Source organism: Ahaetulla prasina, chromosome 3, assembly GCF_028640845.1.
Source record: "Ahaetulla prasina isolate Xishuangbanna chromosome 3, ASM2864084v1, whole genome shotgun sequence".
NCBI lineage: Eukaryota > Metazoa > Chordata > Lepidosauria > Squamata > Colubridae > Ahaetulla > Ahaetulla prasina.
This window is the reverse complement of record NC_080541.1, coordinates 101450942-101478395: the sequence shown is the minus strand read 5'-3', so window position 1 is coordinate 101478395 and position 27454 is coordinate 101450942. Positions and strand designations below refer to the sequence as shown.

At 35.4% G+C, this 27454-nt stretch overlaps 1 protein-coding gene across 8 annotated transcripts in view; it reads left to right on the top strand.

Annotated features, from left to right (window-relative positions):
- Window positions 1-27454, top strand: part of SLC12A7 (solute carrier family 12 member 7) — a 108867-nt gene extending 81413 nt beyond the window's left edge. For 5 of the 8 annotated variants that reach the window (XM_058175229.1, XM_058175234.1, XM_058175235.1 and 2 more), the window contains 9 exons: window positions 1818-2013; window positions 4614-4783; window positions 6199-6330; window positions 8351-8458; window positions 9876-9992; window positions 13502-13683; window positions 17490-17504; window positions 24901-25034; window positions 26829-27454. In XM_058175229.1, coding sequence (XP_058031212.1) covers window positions 1818-2013; window positions 4614-4783; window positions 6199-6330; window positions 8351-8458; window positions 9876-9992; window positions 13502-13683; window positions 17490-17504; window positions 24901-25034; window positions 26829-26920 — 1146 coding nt within the window. In that variant the 3' untranslated portion in view covers window positions 26921-27454. The remainder of the gene's footprint in view (window positions 1-1817; window positions 2014-4613; window positions 4784-6198; window positions 6331-8350; window positions 8459-9875; window positions 9993-13501; window positions 13684-17489; window positions 17505-24900; window positions 25035-26828) is intronic. The other 3 variants (XM_058175232.1, XM_058175231.1, XM_058175233.1) reach the window with 3 other exon arrangements.

The window sequence follows — 27454 nt, the reverse complement described above, 5'->3', positions numbered from 1 at the left end:
GTTTTTGATTTTAATAATAAAATCTATTGATTGATTAATCTTATAGCTATATGGGAAAACGTCTCTTAACCAGGTAGTAGGCGTTCCAATAGTACCAAAAAAAAACCCCAATAAACAAAAGGTTGCTGTTCTGTGAATGGCATCAAGTTCAGGTTGGTCACTCTCTATATACTAAGAGATTTGTTGTAAGTCTGGTTTTTAATTTTGTACAGTTGTTAATTCTTAACAACCACATAGATGATTTTTTGGCAGGGTGTTCTTTTTCCATCCTTGATACCTCAGGCTATCCAATTTTTTGCACAAAATACTTTAATATCTATATTTAGAAAGTTTGAATAGGGCTTTTTCACAAGAACAGGGTTTGAAGCAAAATGCTTAGAGAAATGTACTTTAATTTCAGCTTGTATGAAGTCAGCGTTGACTTAATTGTAGAATCCTCTAAATATTTAACAAGATAGTGACACAGAAGTCTATTTGGAATACTTTCAGGAAAAGAAAATGATTCAGCAGTTTGTAAATGATTGCTGATATAAATTTTTAATACCACTGTTTGATTATTTTAAAAGCAATATAGCAGTTCAGTGCTGTTTCCTAAAATTAGATGATATTTTGAAATTGTGCTTTGCTTTTTAAAATAAAGTTAGAGAGACTGTATACATCAGGAGTAGTCAACCTTTTTATACCTGTCGCCCACTTTTGTATCTCTGTTAGTAGTAAAATTTTCTAACCGCCCACTGGTTCCACAGTAATGCGCCATGTATCGTCGCCTGCGCATGCCTCTTGCACATCGTGGATTGGGTTTGGGGTGGGGTGTGCCGGCTACCAGCTCTGCTTGTCTGTTACAGCTGGGTGGTATGGGGGGAGATGCGCGAGCTATTCTGGGACAAGATTCTTTTGTTTGTGGTCGCACTATAGCACCATTTAGTTTCACTTAGGTAACATGAACTAAACTTATGCGTGGGCGATACAAATAGTATATTTTCAGAAATTTAAATTGTCATGGGGAATTTTATGAAAATCTAATGAAAATGTTTTTAAATAATGCTATGAAAATTTCTTAAAAAGTCAATTAAATTTAAAAAAAGGAAAGTGCTTCAGTATCGGACAAAACCCCTACCGCCCACCATGAAAGCTGGAACGCCCACTAGTGGGCGGTAGGGACCAGGTTAACTACCACTGGTATACATGGAAGAATGAACTTCATTTGAGAAAAGAATAACCATGAGGAACATTTCAGGAGTAATTACTGAACCCTGGCTAAGACTAAGTAACTTAATTACATGTAACCAATATAAGTTATTTTGCATACATAATTATGGAATCAATACAACACAGAATAATTATAAAACAAGGAGAAGCTATAGTCCATGCCAATTTTCCTAATATTAAAAGCTGTGCTATTATATTAATTTATATTTAGTTCTGGAAACACAAAAGGAGATTGCACAAGTAGAGTTAATTACACCTTCTTCCGTTTTCTTACTCATAGAAATTGCTATATTTGCATCCTGTTTAAGAAGTAAATCCAATTTCCAGGTAACAAAGGTGATAATTGGTCCATCAGTAATTCATTTCCTAATTTTTAGATCTTAAAATGTTTTCATTTAGTCTGTGACTTCTTTCCTTTTGATTTAGCCAGATCACTTCTTCATTTAAAGTATCTGTTTTTTTCAGGTATACCGTAGTTTCATAATTAGACTGGTATTCACAAAAACTTACTTGAGAAACTTATTAATCCTTAAAATGCATTAAAATTCTTCATAATTTTTTATTGTCTAAATACCTTTTACCCTAATTTGTATTTTTTCCCCCTAAAGAATATTCGATCTTTAATGGGAACAGAAAAAACCAAAGGATTTTGCCAAATCATTGTGTCCCCGAGTGTTAGAGATGGAATCTCTCATTTGATTCAGTCTGCTGGTCTTGGGGGGATGAAACATAATACTGTTTTAATGGCATGGCCTCAGTCCTGGAAGCAGACGGATAATAGATTCTCTTGGAAAAACTTTGTTGGTATGTGTTTCTTTAAAAATCGATACGGGTAGATTTGAGAATTTATATTTATCAAATTGACTGTTATCATGTTGAAAGTTTCAAAGAGAACTGTATCCTGCAAATGATGGCTTGATAACAGAGTGAATTGAATTTCATAGACAATAATTAATAGTTGGGATATAATCCACTTGAACATATACAAATTTATTTATCCATCTGTGTTTGCTCTGTACCAAGTTAAATGCCTATTTAAAGAAGCATTCAAAAATGAGACTCCCATATCTAGCCTCTGTGATTCATACACAGGGTGAAATTCTTGGTAAATCTTACCACATACCCTTCCATACAGTTGAAGCTCTGGGGCAATTATAAGATATTTTCTCGTTCTTTTGAGGATTATCTGATTCATAAGAGTGACTATCAGTGCCATTTCAGCGAGTGCGAATGTTAAACTTCTTTTTGCACTAACAGATGCAAACGTCATAGTGATAAGGACTATTTTGCTCAACTCTGGAAGTGTTCCTTACAAGCATGTTACCTTAGTGTCGTTACATCTGGTTTCAAATCTCTCCATCTTTGGAATCTCTCCATCAAGCTCCATCTTTCCAATGTATCAACAAGCTGTAAATTGATGCTTAGCTACAGGAAAACCTTACTGAAGGGGCAACTATTTCTCTGACGCAGCTTGTCACCATTGGCATGCTAATTTCTGAGTGAGAGGCACATCTTTAATACATCCATGGATCTAAGTCTCCATCAGAAGTATCTCAGTACCCCGTCAGTGAAATGATTAGCTTTGTCAGCCTTCCGGGATCTATTTAGGTGTTAAACAGCTCGAATTATATCAGGTGATGCCAAGAAAGTGTTACTAAATCCACTGTACTTTTAAACCTCACATTTTCTATTAGGCATTGATCTGTATGATTTTCATTATTGAAAGCTACATACTGAATATAGCCGTGATCGGTTGATCAAGTAACACTAAAGCAATCTATTTTCCCTGCTGCACACTCAAAGCTGGTGGCAAAGGCAGAACTATTAGGACTTTTTATTCTCATGGAATGAATCTTTTCTGGTACCTTCTTCAGCCTGGTCCTCTGCTACCAGAATCCTTGAAAAATCTCCAAAGAATTAGCTAGTTGCATCCTCACAATAGGCTCAGCAGTGAAGAGTGCAGCTAGCTTGCTGTGAGAATATCTTTACATCCTGAGATTACCTGCTACCAACTACTGTTCTACTATCTTTCCCCTTACAGTTTGAAGGATTTGGCCATAACTTCCCTTCAGGTTTACTAGATAGGTCCTCCTAACTTCTTGGAAGCCTTGCATAAGAACTTGTTTTGTAGCTAAGTACAGATCCTTTGCAGATTATGTAAGAAAGGAATAAATTCAGTTCCCTTCAGTATCTTTCCTTTTGGGTTTTCCTTTATTTCTGAAACTGTGGCTTGGTTTTCACTTCCATAAACATATTTCTTTCTTTTGCCCTCTGGTGGATACTATTTAACTCTTTCCTAATGCATTTTAAAGAATTTTAGGAAATATTTGATTGTGTTTATCACTATCACTAATATCCCTATCAATTCCTGTCTGGGATCTTTCCATGGTTCTAATGTTAAAGCCATTTCAGCAGTGGGTGACTGGTCCAAATCATCTTTTTTCATGGAAAATTGTATTCTTAGTAGCAGTGAATTTGACTTACTGAGAAATGTATTTCATAGGTTGCGATTAATTCTTACTCTTCATAAAATAAAAATCGCTTTCACAGATCTCCAAATAACATTTTTCACAGATCTCCTGAAACCTCTTCCCTTCACACCATTTAGAAGGTGAATCATGCCTATTTTTCTCCTCAACCCCTCAATATTACCCCAAAAGTCATTGCATCCCTTTGTTGTTCCAAGAGTTGCTTTCTGTGTCATAAAGTTACATAATTACAAAATGAGTGCCTTTTGTTTTGGGCTTTTCAAGGTCCCACCAAAGGATTGAGGTTTTCTTCTCAAAATCTTTTCATATAGAAAGTTGCAGAAATCAAACTTAGTTTTGATCTCTAAATGACAGTATCTTCCTCAGATCTTTGATCACTTTAAAGCCACATGTGTCATGACATCTTATAATATCAGCATTATGCAGGCTGTTACTTGAGCCCAGCATTCCACTTTTATTCTTCATTATGGACATCCATTCATAAAGACTTGAAGACCTGTGCTTTGTTCAGTCACCTTATGAGCACCAGATTTTCTACCGGATAACAAGCTATGTTCATTATCTATATGTATATAGAACTGGTTATTCACACAATCCATTCTCTAATTCTGTTCAGCATTGAGTAATTTCAGCATTCCTCTCAGATTACCAAGGATTTAGTGGAAACTGCACCTGCTTATGTTTGCTGCATACAGTGTGGTTTCTTAACAAAAAATTCCGTAAGTGATAGAACATTGCAAATAGGCTCTGGTGTATTCATCTAACCATTGTGTGTAAATTCTTAAACGACTACTTTGAGAAGTGGACTTACAGCTAAATAATACACTTTCATTCTGCTGCATACGTTGATTCTTGTTAAGATCCTTAAATAGTACTTACCCAACTCTAAAATACTGATTACCATTTGTGTTTCAGACACTGTACGAGAAACAACAGCTGCACAGCAAGCTCTACTAGTTGCTAAAAACATAGACTTGTTTCCAGTGAATCAGGAACGTTTTAGTGAGGGCAACATAGATATATGGTGGATTGTTCATGACGGTGGCATGCTGATGTTGCTTCCTTTCCTCCTGAAACAACATAAGGTGGTAGCATTTATTTTACTTGGAAAACTTTGCAAAGATTGAGATATATTGCTATTGATATATAAAAAGATAATAATATTTCGGACTCATAGTGATCTAAAAACAACAACACAACAGGATGAAAGGGAGACAAGAAATCAAACTGTATAGACTGTACATAGCCCATAATTGAAGAGAGGCACTTAAGAAAGGTAAGTCTCAGAATGGGCTTGATGAGTGATGGTAAGAGCAACAACAAAAATTTTCTTAGGGTATGTTCAAGGCAAGAAAGAGTATATACAGCTTTTTACTGAAGACAGCAAAATGCTAGCATATATCAGCACGGATTTATCATAAACAAATCTTGCCAGGCTAACTTTATTTCAGTTTTTGATTGGGTAATAAATCTTAATCTTAATAGATTGCAGTTAAACATGTATCCTGGCAAAACATTCAACAAAATAACCTCTGACATTCTAATTAGCAATCAAACTAAGGGTAGGCTAGACGCATGACAAATAAATATAGCTGACTCAAAAATTAAAAAGTGTGCTCAGTAGTCTCTCATCTATCTGATGTGAGGTATCAGTTGTGGTTCTGTAAGATGTAGATATGGCCCCTCCCTTCTTCAACATTTTAAATTAATAACTTGAATGAAGAGATGGCTTTCTTATGATATTTACCAAAGACTCAAAGTTTGGTAGGATAATACCCTAGAACAGGGCTGTCAAACTCCCAGCCCCTGGGCTGAAGGCAGCATATGCTGGCCACGCCACGTCCAGTTTAGCGAAGGGGGGGAGTCCCGATACATCATATGACGTCATCATGATGATGTGAGTTTGACACCCCTGTCCTAGAAGATGAAAACTAAATGATATTCTAGATTCAATTATTCTCTGCTACCAGCTAGCATCTAGTGATTGTCCAGATTTTTGCAATTGAAATCTGATAGTCCTAAATGTGACATGACACATTTTGGCATTAGCACTATGAGCTTAATTCACATAATAGTCCACATAAACATTAGGCAACAGATGTACAATTTTTAGCTGTTGATGAACTAAATCAAGTTGTTGATGTTCCAGCATTTCTCACTATTAGACACGGTAACTGGGTACCTCTTCAAAATACGTTTCAACAACACTGGAGGCTTTACATTGTGCACTTATCCACCAATATTTCTTTAACAATAATTTGTTGGATAAGTTATTGTGGTCTGATCTACAATATGAATTGCTAAGCCACATCATCTGCGTTCATTTAAGCTGAGCTAAAAATAAACTATATTATGGTGACATGCTGAAAATATTATAAGTGCAGTGCTGTATCTTTTCATAAATTTCAAAAGCCTCTAGTTAAAAACAGTCTTCCAGCAATATCTGTACTGGTCAAATTAATTGCATTTTTTTAGATACAGTGTGCTTTTCTGTTCATAGGTGTGGAGAAAATGTAGAATGCGCATCTTCACTGTAGCTCAGATGGATGACAATAGTATTCAGATGAAAAGTGATCTTCAGATGTTTTTATACCATCTTCGAATTAAAGCTGAAGTAGAAGTTGTTGAAATGGTAAGGTCTATCAGTTAACAATTAATGCATTTATGAAGTGCACATTTCAACTGAAAAAGTATGATTTCCCCAAATCAGTGGGAGAATTTGGTCATCTTGCAATAAGTCCTTTGGGAGAGAGCAGACAAGTTCAGATTTTAAGTTTTACTTCCTGTGTGGGAGGAGTCTTTTTGAACTTCAAAGTAGATCCTAAAGAGTACTTAGGATGAATTGGAGCCTCTTTTCTCAGCTAAATCTTTCTGAATTTCATTTTCTCAGCATCAGATTTTAGGGAAAGTTTGTAAGAGAATTTGTGCTCCAAGCAAACTTCTCTTGCCTGTTTCTTTCTCCTGCCCCTTCTCTGTTTCAGCCAAAGCTGTGGTGCACTGAAACAGCTGGCACTTTGTCAATCTAGACTAGACCCAATGGAATAGAACAGTAAATCCAACCAAACAACTGTGTAATAACAGAATATGTCACGGTGTATATAAAGAATCCCATTCAATGTAACTTTGCACCTGTCCTTTCCAGCTGTCAGTGGGCTTCCCACTCCTTTTCCTTATCTACTCCACAGTCAGGAAAGGAATTCTTAACAAAGGAAGCTAGCATGCTAAAAGCAGTGAGTGGGTGTGACTGACAAAGCAGGAAACGACCTTGATCCCGAATTTAGATGAGTGTAATATTAAGTCATAGCATGTGCAAAACATGCTATTTGGCTTTCCCAAAGTAAGTGACTCTAGGGGGAAAAAAACTAAGCTGAGAAAATTTGATAGTTGATACTGATGCTCATCAAAATGGTACACAAACTTACATTTTATACATCAATCCTTTGGATTAGGATAATTTAATCAATAAAATTCATGAAATGGGTACATTTCTATTAAAGACTTCATTGATTATCATGATGCAATATAGGATGACATATCCTGCATTTTAGTGCCTTTGATGATGACTTAGATTGGTTTCATTGAAAAAATTGTCACATTAAACATAAAATTGGAGCTATTCAATTTATAATGTTTGACTTCAAAAGTTGAAAACAGTTTTTGATGAACAACTTTTGATGGCTAGAATCCACATATAGTAGTCTGTAGGTGCCTAGAAGCTGCTGTTGGTAGTGAAATGATAGAGTGGATAGAATCATGACTTTTGGGGAAAGGTGCTGTCTTTGTTTCTGAACTATTGTTAAATGAATTTCTGTACATATTTCTGTGTATTTGTTGTCCCATAATTATAGGCATCTGTATCACTGACAATGCATTGGCAAGATGCTACTTTAGGTTCTTTCCTTTTTAAGGCAAACTATTGCCCTCCAAACTTTTGTAAATTACAACATCCCGCAGCATTGATTGGAGGACTGCAGATTCCCTGTCATTGTTAAAGTCCACATAACCATTCTGCATCAGGCATATCTATTACAGGACAAGATTTTTTTTAAAAATGAAAAAATGTACATCATGACATGACCATGCAAGTGATATCCCTTACATACTTGTGGTCACATTTCAAATATAAAAGGGTTAGAGTTTGCATCACAATGCACAGATGCCTATGTCTGTATCAGCCTCTTATTTTATAATATAAAAACATGCTTATAGCAGTGTAACAGCTTTAAAATGGGCACATGTAAATTTGAATCTGATTTGAAGCACTTACAGGTGGTCCTTCTTTAATAACCACTCATTCTGTGACCGTTCAAACTTATGGCAGCACTGAATGAGTAGTAGTTACAAAAGATTTTTGACATTCTGACCACTCCCGTGGTCATGTGATTGCTATTTGCAAACTTCACTGCTGGCTTCTGACAAGCAAAGCCAGTGGAGAAGCCAATAGGAGGTCATTAATAAAAATCCTGGGACTATTGTCGCTAAGTGGCATGATCTCATGACGTCATGCTTTATGGTTGTCTTGCTTAGCAATGGAAATTCTGGTCCAACAGCTGCTGTTAACTTAGTGCTAGATGTACAAATTTTGCCAAGACTGACAGTATACAATAAAATGAGAGGATTTTAATATAATTAATACTTGCTTGTTTTTACAGTTTGAAAATGATATTTCAGCTTTTACATATGAAAAGACTCTTGTGATGGAGCAGAGATCTCAGATGCTAAAACAAATGCAGCTCTCAAAGAATGAAAGGGAAAGGGAGGTAATGAATTTCCTTTATTTTGGCAATAGCATTTTAGTTAATGAGAACATAATTTCTGGATATTCCTGCAAACGGAGGTTAATCTTTTATGAATCATAAGTGTGACAAGTCCGTCTCAGTTATTTCAGTGAAGAGGAGTAGTTAATCATTCAACATGTAGTTTGGAATAAATAGAAAAGTCTGAGCACAGTTTCTAACAGGATTTAATTTGATTTCCTTTGAAATAAGTTCATTACTTTTTCAGTAATACTGAATTGCTAATGTTAAGAATCTTAAAACCTTTGATTGACAGCTAAAAGCAGTACGCTATTGAAAATATCTTAGGGTAGGACTTCATTTTTTCATATTTGTTCTTTTCAGCCTTTTTAAAACAATTTAATGTCATTATTTCAAATTAATATACTGATGTTTCTCCTTTATGTTTTAAAACTGTCATTCTTTGTTTCTCTTTCTTGAGACATTTTACAGATTTCAAAAACCTTTATACTTTTGGGAGGATGGGGGGGAACTCACTAGTTAACTTGATTAGTTTTGCACCTTTCTGAACATTTTCATAATCTTGGACTCCGGTTTTTATATTCATGTCATGTTAGTGCAGACTTTACATTCATGTTACATTCAGCTTCTTCTAATTTTTTTTCCTCCAGCAAGCCTGAGATTTTTGATAGTTATCTCACACATTCTCCATTGCAAATTTTAAGAATAAAGGGATCAAGTTAACTAAGATGGCAATGAAAAAGGAATGCTGTTTTTAATCTAAGACTGCTATTATTTAAACTAACTCCATGTTTTAATTTTGCTTGATTGCATTTTCTCTCCTCTTTCTTTGCAGAAATATGTTTAAAAATTAAACTGTAAAATTCTGGGTTTTTTCAATTATATGGAACATTAATCCTGTTGATCATATGTAATGAGTTTCTTTGCTGTGATGTTTTATATCTTAAACAGATAAAACCACTAGTTTAAAATACCTGGAGAATATGTTTTTGGTTTTGGCCTTCCCTTTATGATATCACATTCATCTAACTAATAAATTAAGCCCTAAGATGAAAATAAAATACAAAAAAGACTTTGAAACCAAACCACATCCCTCTTGGTAAAACTCTAGTTTATGGATTACTCATTTTCTTATATTAAACCGTAATTTTAAAAAAATTCTCTTCTTTTTTTGAAACGATTCAGTGTTTGGCCATTGCACTGACTGCCTATATAGAACTAATTGCATCGGATTTTATCCTTTTTTTTAGAAATTGGTGTAAATAATGTGCCTATGAGTAGATGTGATAAAGATTATGTTGCAGAACTGATGTTTAAATGTGCTGTGCTTTATTTCTTTTAATTAAACATTGTGTTTCATTAGCTAATGCAATATCCTTTTTCTATATGCTGGTTGTGCCGGGTGGCCTTCCTGTCTCAGATTCAGAGCATCACTGACGAATCTCGTAGCTCAATCAGAAGAAAGAGCCGCTCTAACCCACAGTGTATTGGCCAAGGGGTAGACAGTCTGCTACCTAACGATATTCAGGAAGAAGAGGTAGAAGATACCCACCTAGTTGTTCCCTTCCCATCACAACACTTCTAGTGCCTCTCTAAACCATAACTGTACTAATTATTGCCACTGCCTGTTTTTCTAATTCTTACTAAATGATTTTAACATTACGTGCAGAGAGCTCCCCTTCCACAAATAATAATACATTTTTGTGAAAAATGTATACCATTCAATAGTGATTTTCCCTAATTAACTCTTGAATTGTTACCATGACAATCTTAACTTAATGATATTGAAGGACTAAACAAAATAGTTTGTTCTGAATAGCAACATCTGTTTGAATTTGTTCTGGTAAGTGTCATTGACTCCATGAGTTTGTGATGATATAAAGGGGAAAATACCTATATGATGAATCCATTAGCTATTAATCTTTACAACATGAAGTATCCTTATTAATGAAGATCTTTTAGAAAGGAATGTTGCACATAAATTGTACGGTACTGCCCAAACTTTATGGAATATATCCTGCATTGCCTTACCTGGACAGTATACTAGAACAGTTCAATTAAAAGGAAGGCTAAATAAGATGAAGTGGCCTGTCGGTGGGATATTTGCATTTCTCTTGCTTAAGGATGTTAACTATTGATATGAATGCACAGTGGAAATTGCTTCAGATTAGTCCATTTTTATTTCAATTTCATCTTGATGTAGAATTTTTTCCGGCCATAGACAAAAGGACATAAACATAGGCAATTTGTTTTAGTTGCCAGTATAATTCTGAGTCCTGTTTAAAGAGGTGGATTGAACATTTAAAACCCAGAAGGTAGTAGGAAAAGCAGGAATTTGCATAGGTATGTTCTATATTTCCCATTAGAATTCACATCACCATCTATTCTTTGTAAAATTACAAATTTTGAAATTAGAAATCTGTCCATAGATCACTTGATTAGTCTCATCTAAAATCAAATGAATTTAAACATATATTATTGCCTACAAATTGACATTCCTATTTCATCTCTTCTTAGTAGTTTAATAAAAGGCATTGGCTATACTTTTATTTTTGAATTTTAAATTTCTCATTCAGAAGAAATTTGCTATAGTACAGTACATGAAGAAGTGGCACTTCAAGTGTGGGCAAATTCTTAGTTCATAGCAATATGGAATATTGTTTTGGTAGTTAACCTTTAGTTAGTAAGTTCTGTGTCAATGTTTGTTTAAAAGAATAACAAAAAATACCTCCAAAGTAGGATTTGGTAAATCTCATCTCCTTTCCATGTTTAATGTATTGTGCTTTAAAGCCATTGTTTCATGTGAAAGATTTTCAAATCATGACGTAACTGTCCTCTAGCATCTGAGATAATTTATAATTCTTTTCACCAAAAATTTAAATAATATAATATAATTGAATGTAATGGCAGTGTAATGACTCATTACTGCACTTAACATAACTGCATAGCACCGGATTGAAGAGGTGCTATTTTTTTAAAAAAAAGAAAAACATTGATATACATACCTGTTTTTATTCTTTCATTATTTCATACTCTTGCCTACTAACTTATCTTATAGTCCAGGTTGCAGGCTTTCATGGTATATGCTGCACTGCAGGACACTCTTGGTGATACTTTGAATACTCAGGGGTAGCCTATTCAGGTTGGTGTGGCAGAGAGAAAAGAAAGGAATGCTATCATTTTCCTTCCTTCCTTCTTTCCTTCCTTCCTTCCTTCCTCCCTCCCTCCCTTCCTTCCATCCATCCATCCATCCAATCAATGTCTGCCTCTGTCTGTAACTGCTTGTGCCTTTCCCACACATCCTTGCTTGTTTGGGATGATCAAAAAGCCTTTTAAAGATCTTCAAAAAGATGTTTGAAACCTGGCATATATTTAACACCCAAATTCTATTAAGAGGAATCCACTCTAATAGAATACAGCCAGATTTTAAAATATGCATGAAGTTATGAAGCAAAGTAGTGCCATCTAGAGGAAAAGCTAGTGATAAAGAAGGATTGGTTGCACTCCTTTGCTCACTCAAAAGATAGAATTACAGAAACATAGAATAAGAAGTTAAGAGTTATTTCTGATCCTAGTTTCTGTGGCTGTGGAAAATAATTATTAGCCACTTTCCTCTACATTCCCTTTACATCAGTCATCTTTTCTTCAGACTGAAAATCCCAAATTTCTTTGGCCTATAATTAATTTGGCTGGCAGGCCAAACTTTTTTAGCAGGGCAAGGGGAAAAAATAATAACTTTTCTGTTTTTTAATCTATTTTTAAATATATTTTTTCTCAATAATACTGTGTAGAATTTAAATATGAAAATAACTTTTATAAGGAAATGCCCTTGAAATAGATTATAATCTAACAATTCAACAATTTGTTCTAATGAAAGAAATAAAAAAATATATAATGATGAAAAAGAGGAAAAAAATAAGGGAGTTCTTCCTGTGTGCAGTAAAGACTTATCCTGGATTTTAAATGCATTACAAAAAAAGCAAACTTTCAGAAGAAAAGAAGGCTAATAATAAAAACATGCAAGATCCTAGATTTGTGTAAATATATATATATGTAAATATAAATAATTAAAAATATAATTTAAATTTAAGATAAATATTGATTCATAATTGGTTATTTGTTATTTTAAGTTTTTTAATAGAATGCAAAAAAAGAAACACTGTTATAAAAAGCTAAAAATATACACATACAAAATATATATTTAGAGAGACATTATAAGAAATAAATTGAGGTCCTGATTTATTGCAATCATCCTTGGTTAGTCTGTATTAATCAATTCTGCAAACTGCTGAATAGGTAAAACATATGTTTGTGTTTCCAATGCTGAACAGTAAATCTTTTGATTGTAAGTCCATATTTTTTAGAGGTTAACTCCCATGTGATTGAAATAGAATACTTGGTTATTATTATTGATATTGATATCATTATAGTTGTTGTATCAATAGTGATACAACAGTAGTGATAAAATCAGTAAGAAATTACTGATTTTTTAGATATTCACGTCCATTTGAATTTTGTGAAAGCGGCTATATACTATTGATACTATAATATTGACTGTGTTCATATCATGTGTCTATGATAATGACAGCAACTGTCCCAATTAATTATGTGGTAGATGGGAATAGATATTATCATTTTTGCAAGATAAACATATAAACTCTTTGGAAAGCATATATGTATGTAAGTGCAAATTATTATTTTGTCATCTCAAAACTATTTTGCATGGACCTTTCACCTATATTGAAATTCATTATATATGCATATAGTTTGTCAAGCCACAGTATTATTGGATCCTCTGCAACAACATGGAAGAATAAATTTCACACTACTTTTAGAAAAATCCAGATTTAGCATTTTAATTATACATTATTATATGTATAATTACCTTTCAATTGGGGAGTCAAGATATTGAATGGTTATTGAAAGTTAAAAATCCAGTTTTAATTCCCAAGCAGTACATTCTATACGAACAGACCTCTACCTGTTTTGAATTAGCTGACATGCCAAAAATAGTGATCTTTACTTTGCTTTCTTATCTTTGGCCAGGCTCAGTTAATCCATGACAGAAACACTGCATCCCATGGAACAGGAATGGTTAAATTGCAGACAGCTATTGCTGCCCCAGAAAAAGTACAGATGACCTGGACAAAAGAGAAACTTGTATCTGAAAAGCATAAAAATAAAGAAGCATGTGCACCAGGCTACAAAGATATCTTCAGTATGAAACCGTAAGTAGTTACTTAAGGAATAGAAGAAGTTATTAAGAATAGATGAGTTCCAGGCTTGTGAATGCTGCTCAATCAAATATTTCAATGCTGAAATGGGTGGGTGGGTTGCTATTGGTTCACCCCAGATCGGGTGAACTGGTAGCAGCGGTGGCAGGAGGCTCTGTCCACCTTCCCGGATGTCTCTGCGCATGCGCAGAAGTGTTGCGAACCAGTAGTGGCCGAAATTAAAACCCACTACTACGCTGAAAGTGTAAATTGTTCTATTTTCCTTTTTCGTTATACATCTTTCTTTTAACTAACATTTTATACAATAACTCTTAATTCATAGAAATGGGTTATACACTTGCGCAGATCCTCATGTGGAGTTTTCTAGAACCTTCTGAATTGGGTGATTGAACCCTTCCTTGCCTTCTTCATGTTTTGTGCAACTAATTGATGCAATTTCATTTTTAACTATCAGAACACCAGCAGTTTGTCCATATACAGTACATAAGATTGCTTTCTTAACAAGAGTCACAGCCTTCATTACTCTCCGACTGTTATATCATACAATGGATGTGATTCAAGTGTCTGTTTTGATCTTCTTCTGATGTATCCCCTATTGATCTATCTCTGTTACTATTCTTTGGACATACAATAAATGTAAGACAGTTTCTCTTCTATGTTAAGAAGACCTTCCACAGGCGGTTAATTTCAGACAAATTCATCTTTCTTCCAATCATGTCCTAACTACCTCTATGAATGGGTTGCACACCTCTGAGCTCTGTATCTGAGGAATTTAGTCCAGGTATAAAACATCACAAGCAACAACCAATTTGATACTCCTTACAGGCACTCTTGAGTTCTCCAAGGCCTTCTCTATAACCAAATTCTCCAGATTATATTGGAGATTTAAGAAACAGACTGTTTCCCGTGATTTGAATTTTATATTCCAGGCATGATATTAGTATGTCCGTCATTCCATCGTCATTCTGGCAATCCATAGGACAGAAAGTAACAATATTCTACTGTCTACAATGTCTAATGTTGACCTCACCCCATTCCTAAGAGGTCTTTAAGGGGCGTGCATAAGAGCACAGACGTGCCTACCGTTCCTGTCCTACTGTTTCCTTTCATTATATCCAATTTATATAGTTATTACATACTTATACTCATATATATGCTTATATATTATATAGTTACTTCATGCTTATGCTTATATATACTGTTGTGAAAAAAAAATAAAAAAAATAAAAAAAAATCTCGCCACTTAACTTGGCCATATCAGAATGACCCAAATGGAAATTGTCTCTTTCAGCAATTGTCCATGTCAAATTTCACTGGGGCAATCCGAGACACAGCAAATATTTGCCCAGAAACAGCATGTATCCTTTGAAATACGGGCTCTTGTGCTTCTAACAGTAGAGATGGACTCTCCCTTTAATAATGCTATACTGCATTTCCATTTCATCCCTTTTCCTTTTCTTTCAACAAGAGTTCCTTTCTTTTTAACCCCTTATCAAAATGTTTCACAAAAGGCCTATCACATCTCCTTCCTCTGCTTCTGCCTAACCTGAAATCTGTCTCTTCTTTGTATCTCTTCGATCCCAAACTTTCTCCCATCCACCCAAATTTGCCTTCATTCATAGAAGGTAGCCTTTTTGGTAGCCATAATATCATTTGTTATTTTTTTCACACCATATATTTATTTTCTTCTGAAAGCAGTGATCTTTCACTTAAATCAGAACATTATTCTGTCTAGTATTTTTCTGGTTTCTCAAACCATTGGAAAATGGTTTCCTTCTCTAATTTTTTGCTTGGTCTGTACAGCACCATTTTAGTAAGACCAGTATGTATTCTTGGCCATCCAAGTCCCATCTAAAGAACATAATTCATCTATACAGGATTTCTCCAAATGCATACTAGCATCCATCAGGCTTTGCTAAAACTGACCAAACTTCTGACTTGCTTAAACAATAACCTTCTTTCAGATTATTCCTGACCAAATTGTGCTGGCTAGCCATGGAAGCCTAGCCCATTATCTTCAGTCAGCGCTATAAACTGGATCTATGTTCCATAGAAATGCAACTTTTGGAAGCATTGCTCTTTCTTCGTTATCTTGTGATGGCTAGTTTTAGAAACTTCTGGACATAGCTCTGCACAGGATCGTAACTCATGTTGAAGAACTGCAGCTCTAGTGAACAACCAGTTCTTCTGAGACTATTAGCATTTTTTTCAATTTCTGAAAATTTCACATTCTTAGTACATGAAGATATAGACACTCATATACTTTCAGACATGCTTAATGCAGTGTCTGCATTTATATAATTCTGTATGCTTTTCATGTCTTTGCTTAATTTACAAAACATATGGTTCAGATGGTATTTAAAATAAAGTAACAATTGTTTGGTGTAATAGCTAAGGTAGTGGTCGAGAAAACAGGAGAGTGCGAGTTCTAGGCCTCCCTTATGCATGAAAGCCAGCTGGGTGACTTTAGCCTAGTCCCTCTCAGCTCATCCTACCTAGTTATATTACTATTTACATAGTACAAATGTTACAAATAATAAATATCTCTACAACCACCAGATGGTGATGTAAACTAAGTGATAACTGCACAGAAAGGCAGCACCAATCAGATGAAACTGCCTGCCTAAATAAGTAGAAAAAAGCCCAGTGTTTTGATTGTAAGTTGAAGGACACAGTGTATGCTAACATAAAATCACATTATACGTTAACTGCTTATAATACTTCTTCATAAGCATGAATTACTTATTCTATTTATGAATAATAAAAGAGTGATGGAAATTGACTTTCTTGAAGGCATAGAAGCTCTCATGTCCATAGCAACTTGCAACATTGCAACCACTGTGTACATATATTTGCATCTGAAAATATAAGTATATTGGTCTAGGAAATTAATTGTGTTTGCCTTTGGAAAGTTAGTGTTGCTTCCCCTGAGAAAATCAGCAGCTTTTTCATTTGTGTATTTGAAAATGCGTAAATATCAGGTAACAATAAAAAAGCAAGCAATTTAATTTTAAAACTTAGTAAATCTCCAAACACTTCAAAAATAATATGGTCAGGTAGTACTTTCCTGAGGAGGAGGAGGAGGAGATGATTCATGCTGTCTTGCCCCTACATCCTTCCTTTCTCACCGAGTGGCACATAATAACTTCTCCTTTCTGAGCACAATATTTGTTTTTTTCAGGTATATAGGAGATAGTGTGGTACCGTTTCAGTTTTCAAGAGGAAAAAAAAATCTCATTATGGAAGGAATATGATTCAGTTTAGGACAGATAGAAAGCAAGTTCCCAGCAAGTTCAGAAAACAATTCTTGACATACAAAATTGGATCCAGATTTAATCATGAGAAAATGACATTGCTTTCAAAGTGTTTGCTTTAAGTAACTCTGAGATAATGCATAGTAAAACTCGTATGGTGTTTTAAGACCATTTATGGTAATTTTCCATACTTTAAAGTCCACTAAAAATATAGGTATCCATTAGAAACTGTCATGTAGGCTGAAATTTGGGAACCTCTCTCTAGAAACAAAATTAATTCACACCTTGAGAAGATAAAGGATCTGGATCAGTCACGACTGGCTTTTTCAGAAGCTTTCAGAATTAAAAAGTGTATGAAAATGCCTAGCCATATCTAGTTTTAATGGGAGTGTCAACGTTGAACAGGAGTTACTATGATTTTTAAAATATATAAAGATATTGTTTACAGATTATTAAAAACTTGGTCTATTTAATTTGCTATATATTGAAAATATATGCCCCTCAGCGTCAAGTAATATATTACATATTTTTTTCTTTTCCATGTAGAGAATGGGAACATCTGTAAGTTAAATTTGCTGCAATTTAGGTTGTTTTTCTGTTTGTCTGTGCTTTCCTGTTGAATTGTTAGTGCATGTATCCTTCCAACTGGCTTTGTATTATGTGTTTCTTGTGTCTATATATTGTGCTTTAGCATGCAAGTGAAATGGCATAGCATTCTTCTCCTGGTTTTTATTTTACTTTTTTTAAAGTCACATCTCTGCTTTTCTTGTGCACTTTCAATGCAAATAATATTCTAGAACTGATGAAAATTTTTGTTTATATACATAATTTGACTTTTTCTTCCTCAAAATCCCATGATGCAAAGTTTTTTAAAATTAACTTATTAACCAGAAATGCACAATAGTGTTTAAATAAAAATAACATGTATTCAGTTAAAAACACATAACAGAATTTGCAGATAATTTGCTAATGACATTGAAAGTTTTTTTAAAAAATATATTTTTGTTGTTGCTGAGTGGTTTGCTGAGCCATATCATTGTTCATTTTATGGTCATTTAAATTGTAAGAATATACTCCTGTGTTGCGTATCTCCAGACTCCCTCCTATGTTTTTTTTTAAAAAAAACAAAAAAACCACAGTAGATCCTCTTATCAAAATAAGATAAGATATGTCATGTATCCTGGTATAACTATGGCAAGTGGCACATATTTTTCTTCTTACTTTCTCCATTTTTCTTTTAAAATATGCTAAAGACACTCTACTGCTTTTTCCATTTCTTAATGGATTGTCTCCTGCATTTTCTCTGAGTGAGTCATCTTCTGTTTGAAAAAATCTTTCTACAGAGCACTAAAGTTCTTTCATGCATATTAAACAGCAATTAAGCCTTTATCCACACCCATCCTTACTCTATGGTACATGACTACTCTAATACAACAAAGGGTTTCCATGAGCAAATTTTGCACCCGTTGATCTGGTTGACTAACAGTATAATATCCAGTTAATGTGTGTGTGAGGGGGTGTCACTTTGTGTGTGTGTGTGTGTGTGTGTGTGTGTGTGTGTGTGTATTTTCAGTCAAATATATGGAATCCCATGCTTTGTTCCATATAGCTTTTTTGTTGAACTTATGCAAAGGTTCCTTTGCATCTGTCGCTATAAAAAGGTTTATTATTTGCTCTTTCAGTTTTGACCCATAATTCTTCAAAAGAGAGAAAGGATTGTGTTTGAAGTACAAACTGTTACATAAGTGGAAGTTCTAGCAGATGTAAACAAAATCATTCTAAATGATTAGAGCAAGATTTTGAATGAAAATAATACATATCATCTTTCAACTTCTCTTTCTTAATTCCAATCAATTAATTCCAAAAGGATAAATCTCTTTGAAATTCTTTACTACCGTAGTTAGATTTATCTTGACTTCATAAAAACAATCCTGAGTCCATTTCGTGTTTCTCATTCACTTGGGATACTCCAATTCAGTGATTTCCTCAAAAGGGCTGCCATTTAACTATTGCATATGTTTTAATTGGAACTAAAACTGAAAATATTAAACAAGCCAAAAAGTTGAGAAATGCAAGTAAGTTTGTTTTATTTATAGTATGTATATATAAAGACTTGCAAGGCTCCCCCGCTCACACTTTGTGACTCTCAGTGGAGAACGTTAAAACAATTGATACATTGATAATAAAACACAATAATTGTATGCCTATCCTGAGCAATTTCATGGTATAGTCAGAAGAAACGGGGCTTGCAAATAAACTGACCCAAGTGTCATCTAGGGCTCTATAGGTGATAGCCAGCACCTTGCATTACATTGAATGCTTACTGGGAGCCAGTACAGGTCATTGAGTGTGATGATGGGGATATAGAAATACATATGTCACTGATGAGTTGCAGCCTCAATTTTGGGGCAGCACAAGGAAAAACATATTGCAGGAATCCAATCTGGAAGTGACTAAGCCATGAATGAATGGGCCTCCCAGTCTTGAAGCGAGTGCAATTAGTGCAAAAATTAAAGTTGCGTGAAAGCCTTCCTGATCATGGCTACCGGTTGCTTTTCATATAGGAACTGAAGGAAGTTCTCCAAATCGCAAAATGGCTCCAACTGAGATAATGCAGTCCAACCCAGAACCAAAAGTGGAAAATGCCTAGATCCTGGCAGACTCCTAGATTCTGACAGACTTCAAATGCACAAGCACTCAGTCTTGCTGTGTTAAATCAGAGCCTATTCTTCTCCACCCAGATCCCAAATTTCATTAAGATCTTACAGAAATGTACTGTGGGGATAGACTGGTGTGTTAAGAATCAAGATACTGCAAATTTGCATTGAGAGAAATTATTTGTAGTAACAGAACAATAAGAGGATTAGAGCTTAATGTCTACAATTCCTACTTTTATCCCAACAAAAGCTTGCTTTATCACTTATTTCAGATTCGTTTGTGTCCAGGCTAAAAATATTGCTTTAAAATATTGTTACGATAAATAATCTGATGTTCATGGCAGGACATTTGTGATAGATCGAGCACTGTTAGTGGTCAAAATTTATCAGAATTCAGGCAGACTAGGTATACTCAAAATATTCTGAGACCAAAATACTAGGTACATAATGGTTCATAAAAACCATTATGAGTGTTCTGAAGCCTTTATCATATGCTCAGGATAAAATGTTCCATGTTGGTTGTTCAAAACAAAATGATATTGTTTTTAAGTGTCTTGTGTTATATTATTTCCTTGTTCTCTAAGTCATGAGAGGCATATTTCAAATGGTTCTAATGGCAGCTGGGATGTTGATATTGTGCAAAAAATAGACTATTTCCAAATAGGGGTGCAAAAAGAAAAACCCTGATCTAGCTGAGAAAACTGGAGGGTTGACAAGGATGCAAATCCTCCTTTTGTAGGCTTGCTTGAAAGTGAATCCCTGGGCTCTGTCTTGTGTTCTTGTGCTGCAAAATTTGTGCATCATTCAAAAAGAGCATGTTTGGTGTAGTGGCTAAGGTTCTGAATTAGAAACCCAGAGACCGTGAATTCTAGTCCCACTTTAGGCATGAAAGCCAGCTGGGTGATTTTTGGCCAGTCACATACTCTCAGCCCAACCCATCTCAGGCTGGTTGTTGCGAGGAAATAGGAGGAGGAAAAAATATTAGATATGTTTGCTATCTTGAGTTACTTAAAAAGCAATAAAGGCAGGGTTAAAAAAAACAACCTAAAAAATAAGTAAAGATGTTTCAAGTCCTTGTTCCTTTGGAGCACCATGTATTTGAGACTTTCCAAGTTCATCCCACTGGAATGCAGCAACCTTAAAACATTCTGACAGAATGTCATGAGTGGAGCTGTTTTGAACTGAGCTCCAAGCTTTATTGGGTACACCCATAAGGCAAACACAGAGCACGAACTGTTCTATTATTTTATTCTCAGTATTTTATTCACCTTCCTTAATTATACCAGTAGTGCAAAACTGGACGACTTCATAAATATGGTGACAAATCTGTTCTTTGTAAAAGAATTTTGGAATTCATCGCCACCCATCCCCCAGTTCATCCCAATTTCATTTCTGTATCGGTCTAGCCATTCTGTGCATCTGATGAATTGAGCTGCACCTCATGAAAGCTTTTGCCTTGTAATCACATTAGCTAGGCAGAAAAAAGTGCTACCAGACTCTTTCTGATTCTCTGCTAGGCAAGTTAGATTGTTGTTTCAGGTGACCCTCTAAGTGTAAAGGAGACTATGAGCATCGTGCAATGTAAAAATGCATATAGATTTGCCTTTCTCTGTGCAATGTTCTTATTTTGAGCAGTTTAGCAAGCAGGAGCAGTCTTCTAAATTTCAGAGCATGTTGCTTCCCCGATTTTAGGAGGAATCTCTGCAGGCCTTACTGGTTGATATATCCTGTATGTAAGAACTCTAAAGACAGATTGTGTGTAGCTTTTTAAAAGCGTGAAATGGCTACCATGCCAAGTTTCAGTTATAATGAATTCCAGGTGCTTTCAGCGGAGGTTGTTGCCTTGAAAGTATCCTTAGCGGGTTGCTACTCAGATTTACTCCATCTGGCAGGACCAAACACTTTGGCAGCCGCTAGTCAGTTTCTGAATTCTATCCACTCCAATATATAAGGCATGGGAGGAGGGGTTATCTTTCCTTTTTCTGTTCTTCCTTTGAATGTTTTCAAATGATTGAAGCCAACTTTCCCAGACTTTGGAGGAACTCCTTCAGCAGCCTTAAACAAAGCCTGCTTCCCAACCACCCCAAGACTTTTGGAACAGCAGAGATTCCCTTAATTTCCCTGGGATGATTGGATTGTCTGAATCGTGTTGGGGAGCCAAGCACAGGTGGATCAGAGAAAGCAAAACGGCACAGCAACAGAATTCCTTTTACTCTTACAATGGACAGAGTTGCTGTCCATCAGAACATTTACTTCATGTGATTCTCGATGAGCTCTTTCCCTCTGATTCCAGTGCTCTTTTATCTCATTGAGAGATAAAATGGAGAGTCTTCAGTTTGGAGAGACAGCTCAGAGAAATGCAGTCTTAATTTCCCCCCAGAAGGCCTTCCATCAGCATTGTCTTCGAAAGTGCCTAAGATGGAAATTGTGGCATTCCTTACCTGAATTAATGATTTTCTTCAAAGCAGGAAATTACCTCTAAGAGAAGCAAGCATTGACGTTCACAAATTAGGGCTGGGTGGAGATGTTTTCTCAAGATCTAAGCGTGTGCCCGAGGCACTGATCTTTTGATTCTTCTGTCACAAGTATCAGAGGAGGAAGATGTTTGTGAATTGGACTCAGTGGATTCCCTGAAGCAGTACACACATGGCATCTTGCACTGAGCAGATGGTGGAGCCCTTTTAGTTCTATAATTTTAATTGTAATTTTAATTAATTTTATTTCTGCAATCTATGTGTCACTCATTTTTAGCACATTTGACTATGTGCCATTAAATCATTTTCAACTTCTAACAGCCACGTTGATTTTCTCCATGAAGATCTATGCCTAACCTTCCAATGGATTTTCACTTTAATTGAGTCCGTTCACCTTTGATCATTTTTTCTTCCTAGTTGTTCCAACATTAGAGACTTTTTTGGAGGTTGAGCAGCTTGCAATAATATAAAAGTAAAATAAAAGTGAAAGTAAATAATAGCCCACCCAAAAACTAGCAAAAGCTTTTGAGAACAGCCACTTCTGCCGATTTTCTGAATACCAGCAAGGTAGAGGCTGAGCTGAATTTGGTGGAGCACTATTCAAAGAGTGGAGCAGCCCGGAAAAACATCCTCTGCTGGTCTTCAGTGTTGGCAGTCAGTTAAGGATGACTCTAAAGATAACTTCTCTGCTAGAGTTTACTGAACGGGCAGAAATCAACGCAAGAAGCAGTCCTGCAGATTACCAGATCATCGAGTTATATATATTGTAAAGGTAACAATTGATAGGTTGAATTGAAGCCATCTGGCAAGTGTTGCATCTCTCACAGCAGCAGTGTTACTCTGTAAGTACTGCTTCAGGAAACCCATTGGATCCAATTACTCAAACTGCTGCATTTCGGATCCATTGTAGTTTCCAAGTAGTGTTCAAGGGCAGCCCCATGCAAAATAGTTCAATCAAGAAATGATCGAGTGCTGTGAATATTTCCTGACCCAGGAATGGCCATAATTGAGATGGAGTTGTGCTGAGGCCTAGCCAAAGCTGCCATATGTTCCTCAAGCAGGAGTTGTGGGCTGAGGAGGACCACCAAATTTGAAATAGTTTAGTCCAGGAGAAAGTGACCCCATCCAGAAACAAAGGTGCAATATCACTGGTCTTGGTTGGCTTCCAAGCCCATATCCACCCCTTCTAAGGATTGAGCTTCAGACTGTTGTTTGCCATTCAGATCCTTGCAGCCGCCAGATTTTTTTCTGCCTCCTGTACTGCATAAGTAACCGTGATCTATTAAATTGCTTAACATGCCTTCTGCCACTGGTAGGACACACATTGAGCAATTTAATACATCAAGATTACTTATGCAGTAGAAAAGAAAGAGATCAGTCATGATGATTTTCATTCCTTTGACATTGGCTTTTTTGCAAGCAACATTCAGCAAGACCCTGGTCTAATCCATATGCAAGCTAGATATCAATCCACTCACTTCCTGGGGGCACCCATCTGCACCCACTCTTGCACATCAAGAAATTTCAGTGCAGAACTACTCACCTCAATGTTCACAACACCCAATGCAGGACCTAAAAACTTTGTGTTACATTTCTCTGTTCAATGAATTCAAATATTTTTTTTTATTTGGAAGCTGTTCTCCCTGGTAGTGAGCCAGATTGCAGAGCTGATAGCCTTATCAGATGGGGAGGAGCTTTGCATGTTGTTTCCAGCCTCATTTCTGACCATGCACAAGACAATTCTGTTTCTCATAGGATTCAAGATATATGCTGACTGTCATTCTGCCTGCGCCCAGTGTGCTTCCCCTCAGAAATAGTGATACACTGCATATACTAACCAAAATGTGGCACAGGTCAAATTCTCTCTGTTGCAGTAAGCTTCTATTGACTTTATTGTAGTTGTGAATCTGCATAGTTTCCAGCTGCAAGGTCCAATCTTTTTGTCATTCTCTCATGACCCACTACACAAAGGAATATGGCCATCTTGAAAGCCTTTTTCCCCAGTGTGTTCAAAGCAGTAACATAGATCTCAATCTTGCCTTTACAAGACACTGAAAACTTAATTTCCAAGCTTCAGCTGATGCATTCTTGAGCAGAAAAGATTTGCAACAACTAGTACTTTTTCAGTAGTACATTCAGTAAAAAGATTCTACTTGGCTGATATTGCTGTGCTAAGACTACCCTCCAGCTACAAAAGGAAATTGTTTATTGAATTAACCATGTATTACTTTAAAAAATACTAAATGAATGTTATTCTAGGATTCCTCTAAATCAAAGAACTGTATGTTTATGATGTGGCAAATTCAAAACAGTTTGACCTGAACCCGATTGCTTTGAGTTTGAAGTGTCTTGGTTGAACTGTGATGAAAGTGTTTCAAGCTTGAAATCTGCTAATCAAAGTTAATGGGATCCTTAGTGCATCTACAGTATTTCAGTCAACAGCGAAAAGGTGTTGTACTTGTATGGCATTCAAAGTATTTCTTCCAAATTATTTTTGAACTGTTCATGTCCTAATTGGTTTTGGTACTTTGCTTTTTCAGAAAGCAGCATAATATGAACTTGATGGGAAACTTATTTTCTGGACAAATGAAACTAAACCCAGAGTTTGATCATTCCCTGATAATCTTATTACACTATAGAGAATCAGATTATTTTGTCTAGATCTAGCTAGCTATTGTTCTAAGTCAAATACAAGTTTTCACTTTGTGAGATGTACTGCTCATTAGCAAACATTTTATTTGTTAGATTTAGGAAAGTTTGGCTGTCATAATGACTTTTTCTTTCATTATCAATGAAACGGTATTTCTAATCGTTGTTCTATCATAGGAATGAATCAAATGTGCGAAGGATGCATACTGCTGTCAAGCTTAACGGAGTTGTGCTAAACAAGTCACAAAATGCCCAGCTGGTATTACTGAATATGCCTGGACCTCCCAAGAACAGACATGGCGATGAAAACTGTATCCTTCTTGGCGGGGTGGGGGAGGGGGACTTTAGGCAAAGTCTAAAACTTGGGCCTAATCAATTTACAAAGAAAGAATGAAAAGTCTTCACTGTAACTGATTAATATAACTATTCTTCTAGAAACTTATTGTGATATTATATAATCAAATGAAAAAATGGAAATACAAGAAATAAGAAACAGGTGAACATACAAGCAGGGAAAATAATATGTTTATTGACAACTTATTACAATCACAAGTCTTCTGGACCTTTTCTTGTTTTATCAAATATTTTTAACATAATACAGATCAGAATACAGATACACTTTCATTTTAGAATAGAATAGAATAGAATAGAATTTTATTGGCCAAGTGTGATTGGACACACAAGGAATTTGTCTTGGTGCATATGCTCTCAGTGTACATAAAAGATACTTTCATCAAGGTACAACATTTACAACACAATTGATGATCAATATATCAATATAAATCATAAGGATTGCCAGCAACAAGTTATAGTCATACAGTCATAAGTGGAAAGAGATTGGTGATGGGAACTATGAAACGATTAATAGTAGTGCAGATTTAGTAAATAGTCTGACAGTGTTGAGGGAATTATTTGTTTAGCAGAGTGATGGCCTTCGGGAAAAAACTGTTCTTGTGTCTAGTTGTTCTGGTGTGCAGTGCTCTATAGCGTCGTTTTGAGGGTAGGAGTTGAAACAGTTTATGTCCAGGATGCGAGGGATCTGCGAATATTTTCACGGCCCTCTTCTTGATTCGTGCAGTATATAGGTCCTCAATGGAAGGCAGGTTGGTAGCAATTATTTTTTCTGCAGTTCTAATTATCCTCTGAAGTCTGTATTTTTCTTGTTGGGTTGCAGAACCGAACCAGACAGTTATAGAGGTGCAAATGACAGACTCAATAATTCCTCTGTAGAATTGGATCAGCAGCTCTTTGGGCAGTTTGAGCTTACTGAGTTGGCGCAGAAAGAACATTCTTTGTTGTCCTTTTTTTTGAAGTATAAAGGGGATATGACTTTCTTCTCACATTTGTTTATATAAATATAGGAACGAAAATAATATACAGCATCAATAGGTTCTTTCTTATTTTTCACTGTGTGAATATCTTTTAAAAATGGCACTTTGATAATTATAGCTAAAATATTGGGATTTTTTTTTACTCTTTAAATTACAAGGGGTATATATTTCCCTCTTGTTTCAGGGAAAGTATAATACAGCTGCATTGATGTAATCATGTAATATTCCCATCATTTGCTTTCCTTTGCCTTTGTTTTCAAAGAGGTTAAAAGCAAATCCTGAATAGCACATCACACATATAATATATCACTTCAATATTAAATTGGGAGTCAGGTGGAGAAGAGAGGGAGGGAGATAGAATTGAATTGTAAACTGCCCAAAGTCATTGATTGAGATGGGCGGCTATAGTAATTGAATAGATAGGCAGGCAGGCAGTTAATAGAAAGAATGAGGGTTGGAGCTGATTGTAACCGGTTAAGCATGAGGAGTTGAGTAATATTATCTTTGCTCTGGACCTTTTTAATGTTGTCTTTTTAAGTACACAAGGTACTTTAAAATTTATTTCCACGTTCAACCAGCAAAAGTAAGTAATCTTTCTTTGTGTGGATCTGTTTCATGGTTGGATGTAGATTTGAAAGTTCTGTCTGACTCTTGTTTAACGTATCTTCTGGGGTGCAAATTATGCATTTTATGAGAAAGAATATCATAGAGTAGTAATATGAATGTCATAAAATTACATGCATTCCTTACAACCTTGACTGATTTAACACCCAGACATGGAGTTTTTGGAAGTTTTGACGGAAGGGTTGAACCGAGTGCTGTTGGTGCGAGGAGGAGGACGTGAAGTGATCACCATTTACTCCTAATAATTTTACATTAGCAAATGTTGGAGTAAAAAAAATTGGGCTAGACTCACGTTTCTAGTGTGCAGAATACATTTACAGTTGAATACTATTCTCTCTCCTGTTTATTACATAGAAGTTTAAAGTTTGTCTTTACTGAAGAAATGGGGATGTATATATTTTTATATTGTTAATGTAGAAAACCAGGAATGTTATTTTTGTCCATCACATGAAGATGGGGCACAGAGTATGGTCATATATACAGAAAAGTTATTGGGTTTTTTTGATAGAGGAACACGTTTTAGTATTTTTAAAAAAATTATGATGGGTTAAATGATAGGTTAGAAGAAATAAACAAAAAAAAGTGGGGTGGGGACTCCAGGAATTGTTTTATAAATGTCTACAATTGTCATTTTACTACTGACCTTGCTGAGTTACAAACATTTTTCCCCATATCTTTTCTCCTTAGTTTTGTGCTCTTATTTACGTATCAATTTGTGAAATGCCTAGCACTGTATTTTTATGAAAAAAATAGTTTAATAAAAATAATTTAATTTA